The sequence below is a fragment of the Oncorhynchus masou genome, chromosome 1, assembly GCF_036934945.1.
Source record: "Oncorhynchus masou masou isolate Uvic2021 chromosome 1, UVic_Omas_1.1, whole genome shotgun sequence".
NCBI lineage: Eukaryota > Metazoa > Chordata > Actinopteri > Salmoniformes > Salmonidae > Oncorhynchus > Oncorhynchus masou.
The window spans coordinates 34,282,973-34,288,487 of record NC_088212.1 but is presented as its reverse complement, the minus strand read 5'-3'; the positions used below and the strand labels follow the sequence as shown (position 1 = coordinate 34,288,487).

The 5,515-nt window shown below is 40.2% G+C and overlaps 1 protein-coding gene across 2 annotated transcripts; it reads left to right on the top strand.

The window, feature by feature from the left end:
• The first annotated feature begins 1,554 nt into the window (after positions 1–1,554).
• Positions 1,555–4,458, top strand: LOC135542679 (alpha-ketoglutarate dehydrogenase component 4-like). Of its 2 annotated transcripts, none has more exons than XM_064969805.1 (5): positions 1,555–1,889; positions 2,173–2,319; positions 2,825–2,888; positions 3,823–4,016; positions 4,298–4,458. In XM_064969805.1, the coding sequence occupies exons 2-5, from the start codon at positions 2,215–2,217 to the stop codon at positions 4,313–4,315; spliced, it is 381 nt and encodes a 126-aa protein (XP_064825877.1). In that variant the 5' UTR covers positions 1,555–1,889; positions 2,173–2,214; the 3' UTR covers positions 4,316–4,458. The 2 variants fall into 2 exon arrangements, with proteins under 2 accessions (XP_064825877.1, XP_064825883.1); XM_064969811.1 differs by having other exon boundaries at positions 1,558–1,889; positions 2,173–2,265.
• Positions 4,459–5,515: the final 1,057 nt, after the last annotated feature.

Sequence of the window (5,515 nt, the reverse complement as noted above, 5' to 3'; positions counted from 1 at the left end):
CTCTCATTACAGCTTCTGATAACTGTATGCTTAAACAATGTTACAATTACTTTTCCTTCCATGCTGACTGCTTATTCCTCAGAGATGGGAATGTCCTCCAACGTCATGGTGATGGCTCTCAGTTTGGGGTCATCTCGCCAGTTCACTTTACTGGCAATGATGATCCCCTGGAGAAAACATCGCAACATGATTTTGACACAACAAAAACAGGTAATATGCTGTCATTCTCTTTGCACTAAGACTGTGTCCCAATGATATCCTCTTCCTCCCGATGTGTGCAGTAGTTCACTTCACTTTACTGGTTTGAAAGGAAACGACTGGTATAAGAAATATGGTGGAAATTCCCACTAGCCCATGACTCCACCAATCCAATGCTTTTAGACTTGTGAGAAGAAGTGAATGAGTGCACACTTCAGAAAAAAGAGATTGGGACACATCTTAAGAAGAAAAATAAATGTATTCTTAAAGATAGAAAAATGCCCATTTACCCGCAGGACATTCTGTGTGATGGTGGCCATCTTCTGGTATTTCTCTCGGTGAGACCGGCCTTTCTGCAGGATGTTTCTGTACTTCGCCTCGGGGAGGCTCCCTCTTCAACTCGTCCATCTTCTCATGAGTGAGACGCTTTGGATCTGCAGAGGAGAAAAATAAAATGCAAACAATTTAAATATGTTTGAAGGACTTTCATTTTTTTATTCAGCTCTCTGCTCCACCTGAACTACTGGGCAAAGTATGAAAACGTGAACTAAAAGGTAATTGATTATCTTCAATAACATTCTGTGAATTCCTATATATCCTCCATGGTAAAGCATCCATAGTGTGGATGATGAAATACCTAGCCTATGCTTTTTGTAGGTCTGTGATTTGGTCCTGAAGCTCATATGATTCCTGTTGACAAAGAAAACAAGAGGTCAGAAATAACATTGGTAACACAATACAGCAGCAGAACCAAGCCAATGACCATCATTTTTATGATGAAAGCAATAAACATTCTGTTCTAATTTATAAAGCTGTTAGTTACGGTCACACAGATTGATGAAAACATCCATTGTCCAACCATATTGATAACAGATGCACCCACCTGCTGAAGTGTCTTCATCTTTGAACAAAGGTCTAGGCTACGATTGGTCAGATCCCTCATTGCTCTGGGAAAAAAAATACAGGCCCCACTCTATACATCAAGTTGTGCTTAAAACATGCATTTACATGTTTTTTTTTTCCATTGGTAGGTGCAATGTAATTACAACATCAGTGGGTAAACAACTGATACCCATTTCTGGTTTGTGTGACTGACATTTTTGACAAACAATGCAAACGCATTGAAATCTATCCCAAAGTAGATCAATGGGTAGTGCTAATAATATTTGTTTTCCTTCTCAAAGCCAGTTTAGGAGGAGCTGTTTGAGTCCAGTAAGACAGTGGTTGTGTCAAATGGCACCCTATTCCCTATATAGTCCATGATAGGCTCTTGGTGCGACCTTTGAATGTACCGCTCGGAAGTTACCACTAATCACGTGACCAGATAATTATTCAGCAACCCCCCCGCCCCCTTCAGCAATCTCTAGGCTGACTGAAAGATAGATATGAAGGTTATATGCCTTTGCTAGCTGCGTTTGTCATGTGGTTCAGCATTGTCTATAGTGCTTATTTTTAACATGTAAAACGAGGTTCATTTTCAAAGGGCACTGAATAGCTCAAATTGGTTGATGGAATTTGTCTGCTACCAGCATTTTGTCCGATTAAGAACGTTTTTCTTGTGCTATTCTTAGAAATCAACTCGGTGCAAACAAACGTCATGGTTTGACAGTATGGCCTGGGAAACTGACCTGAACGTTTATTTTGTTTTCGAATAATATAACCTACTTTCAGCTGACAGCATCAAGCCAAAGGTAAGACATTGTTTGTTACAGACAATTAACTAAAGTTTTTAAGACATTAGATCTGATCTGGCCGGGTTTTAAATTCGTATACATGTCTAAGATATGTTTTATTGTGTATTTTACTCTGAATGGGATGGTGTTATCCTCCGATGCCCCGTTAGCTTTTGATAACTCACATTAGCATCCATGCAGTAGAATGTCTCCTATCACATACCGTTGTTCTAAGCCTATGGTTTATATACTGCGGACATAGTCATTTTCACATGACAACTCCCTCTTCTGGTACTTTTAGGAACTGAGGATTGTTTTCACCCGGAAGAAGACCCGCGAGGACATGGGTGGCAAAGTCAGTAGCACAATGGCTGCAGTTGGACGGGTGGTACAGGTACGCTTGTCAAACTTGGATATTTATCGCTATGCAACAACACTTGTAACTCAAGTGAGTACTTTTTAAAAGTTCAATAGTCAATGCAAGTTGCGATTTCCAAGGTCAGAAGTCATCGACATTTGTTTTCGCTTTGTTTTTGCTGTGCATCCCCAAACTAACGAGCTAGCTACCCATGCTAAATGCCCTTGTTGGTCTGCATGCAATTCAAAAGCTTAAGCACGTAGCTAGCTACTAACTATCATGTACATGTTCGTAAAAGTTGACTTACTCAGTTCAAACGAACTAATGCCATGTTAACTGCCATACACGGTTAGTCGTTGAACTAAGGCTAGAAATAGCACGTTCGCTGATCGGTAGTTCTCCCTGTCAGTGTCTACTCTAGCTACCCAACTTATCTGGCAGTTTATTCAAGGCAATGATAAACATTTTGTTTGCCTACTGCTATATGGTATTGCTTTCAATTCATAGCAATAAGCAACATAGGATTGTCTGGCTGCAATAGAGAGGTCTTGAAGTGATTGAATAACCTGTCTGTTTTCATTCGACTACCTTTCAGGCTGTGAAACCTCATGCTCCGCTAATGAAGTTTCCCAGCAGAGAGGGGGTCCCCAGGCTGAGTGGTGAGTAAGAACTTGCCAGTGTGATGTTGCAGTACCTATTGTTGTTTTTTTCGTCCATGGGTAGTGCTAACCCTATTGAAGAGGACATTCCACCCTTTGTCTGTTAAGGGACACAGCTACTGCATGCAATTGTGCGTTGTTAGTCAAAATGTAGCCTGTTGGTTGAATATTGTTTGGTTGTATCAACTTCAACTCGATAGACAAACTGCGTCAAACAATGTACAATTGTAATTATTATCTGTAGCTCCCTGCCTTAAATGTTTTCCTCCATCGGTTTGACATTTTGTTGTTGGAAAACCTGGGTATTGTTTTCAGGCGCTTTTCAAAACAAAGATGGAAACAGACTTGTTTTCCCTTTTTTTGTCAACCCCAGTGTATTTTAGTAAGAGGTTGTTTTAGTCCTTTCCAATTTCATTATAAAATAGTGCTATGAGTAAATGAATAAAATAACATAACAAAGGATGTCCAGTGTTTCACCTATATGCATTTAGCAGCAGGGCACTGGATGGTGAAACTTTCAGTGTATACTTAAATGACAAAAAACAGAAAGTATTCAAAGGATAATGGAGTAATATTTTTTTTAAATAAGCATCCCTGAGAACGAACAATCACCCAAATAAAAATGAGACCGTTGAGAAGAATCTGAAATTCCAAATATAGTATGGCATGGGGCCCCCACTGATTTTGAGTCACTCTGATAGAATAAGCCGTGGCAAAATGTGTGTAATTGCAGGAAATTTGATTTGAAACTGCTGTTATTATTTCAGGCCCATGACAAATGTGTGGAATTGCAAGAAATTAGCTTTAAAACAGAATTGTCTCTCTGACAAAGAGGGTAAACACTGGTTGTCTAAAACAATAACATCAATAACATCACTGATTTAAAGCGACCTATTTGGCTAATGTTTTAAAACAACCTTTTCCTCTGTTTCAGTCCAAGAGACTCTTAAAACATTAGCAGTCGGCTCTCCTAGTTCACCTCCAGTTGTAGCACCGCCGCTGTTATCGAGCCCCCCCAGACATGTCACTCTACTCTCTGGAACCCCAGACAGTGTGGCCACAGTGAAGGAACTCCCCCAGAGATACCGCAGGAGGGCATTGGAAACAGACGAGATGGACTATATTCAGGTGAGTGCCGAGCTGGGGCACTGAAGAAGTGCTGTAATTCTTGTATTTTTTTATTTAAAAAAAAGTGTTCATACAAATACTGAAAGGGGTGATATTTTTGTGACATGCAGTACACTCATGGGTTGGGCCTGTACTTTAATTAGATCTCTGCTTTTGGTTTACTTCATAGTTTTAGAGAAGGCATTCTGAGTACTCAGTGCATTAACTGTTGTTACCTGAGTCTTGCAATACAGGGAAGATCTCATTAACCACCAACTCTTTTGTTTTCTTATCTTTTCCAGCGTGGTGGACCAGAGTGATGTTAAGTCTTTACCTGTAGAAATCAGTTTGTGTTTTTGCCTAATTTTGTTCCCCAACAAGAGAGGACCTGCTGCCACACCTCAGACACAGAATAATACTATAATAACTGAAACTGTACAAATAAAGTATATTTTTAACGATGTGATTGTGTAAATATTTATTTCAATGGACATTTTTAATTTAATTGTTGGCCTTGGAAGAAAAGCCATTACAGTAAAATCTCAATTATATCACCATTTATTTGTTCAGCACCCACCTCATTCAGTGCCCATTATTTCACACCTTCACTTATGTGGCATAATCCACTGTACATTAGTTTAATTGACCAGTAAGTTTTCCCATCTCTACACTATTGTTGTCCATATCCAAAGCTGCTTTCTTAGTTACATTTTGCTCTGCATTTTTATGATACCACATCCAAACAAGGACCAGACTGAATTTCACCCCTAGAATGAAGAAAATCAAGGGCTCTTTTCTTTCCTTGCCCCTTCAGTCAGGGTTGGCATTATGGGCGGGCCTGGCCCGTCCTACCGTACATCCTTGCCCGTCCAAAATAATGATCATTCATTTGACCTTAAGAAGCATTCATGTCAGATGAAACATCTGTGTGAGTGAAGCGGTGCCTCTCAGTATGTGTAGACCATGTATCTGGTGTCTTGACAAAAAGATTATGGCATGTCATACTATGCAGCGTCAGATACATGTACTACATATAGTGAGACGGGTGCCGTTTCGCTCGCTAGTTTCTGCAGGCGTGGTGAAGCGAAAGGACTTGCTCTAGAGTAAATGGAAGTTTTGCCAAAATTATGTGATTACTTTTAAATAAAACATTGAAAATACTTCACCAGGGAGCATGACTTAGCCACAGAGGATCATGAGCTTCTTATAAAAAATGCCTATTTGGGAAGCCTCCAATTTGGGCAGCGCGAGCGGCAATAGAACTAGCGGAGTTGCAGCTGTTAGTGAAGTGTCAAGATAATGTCGTTATTTTGATAAATTCCCCATTACATAGTTTTTCTTTCCAAAACACTGCCGTCTCTGATCAACTTTCTCGTACACCAGTCAGGCTTCAAGACGGGTCACTCAACCGAGACTGCTCTTCTCTGTGTCACAGAGGCTCTCTGCACTGCCAAAGCTGACTCTGTTCTTCTAGATCCATCTGCTGCCTTTGACACCGTGAACCACCAGATACTCTTCTC

Excerpts from the sequence above, each read along its gene's own strand:
- LOC135542679 (XM_064969805.1), top strand. The coding sequence starts at position 2,215 with ATGGGTGGCAAAGTCAGTAGCACAATGGCTGCAGTTGGACGGGTGGTA. Across the intron at positions 2,320-2,824 it reads CAACAACACTTGTAACTCAA|GCTGTGAAACCTCATGCTCC; the intron begins GTGAGTACTTTT and ends ACTACCTTTCAG. Across the intron at positions 2,889-3,822 it reads GGGGGTCCCCAGGCTGAGTG|TCCAAGAGACTCTTAAAACA; the intron begins GTGAGTAAGAAC and ends CCTCTGTTTCAG.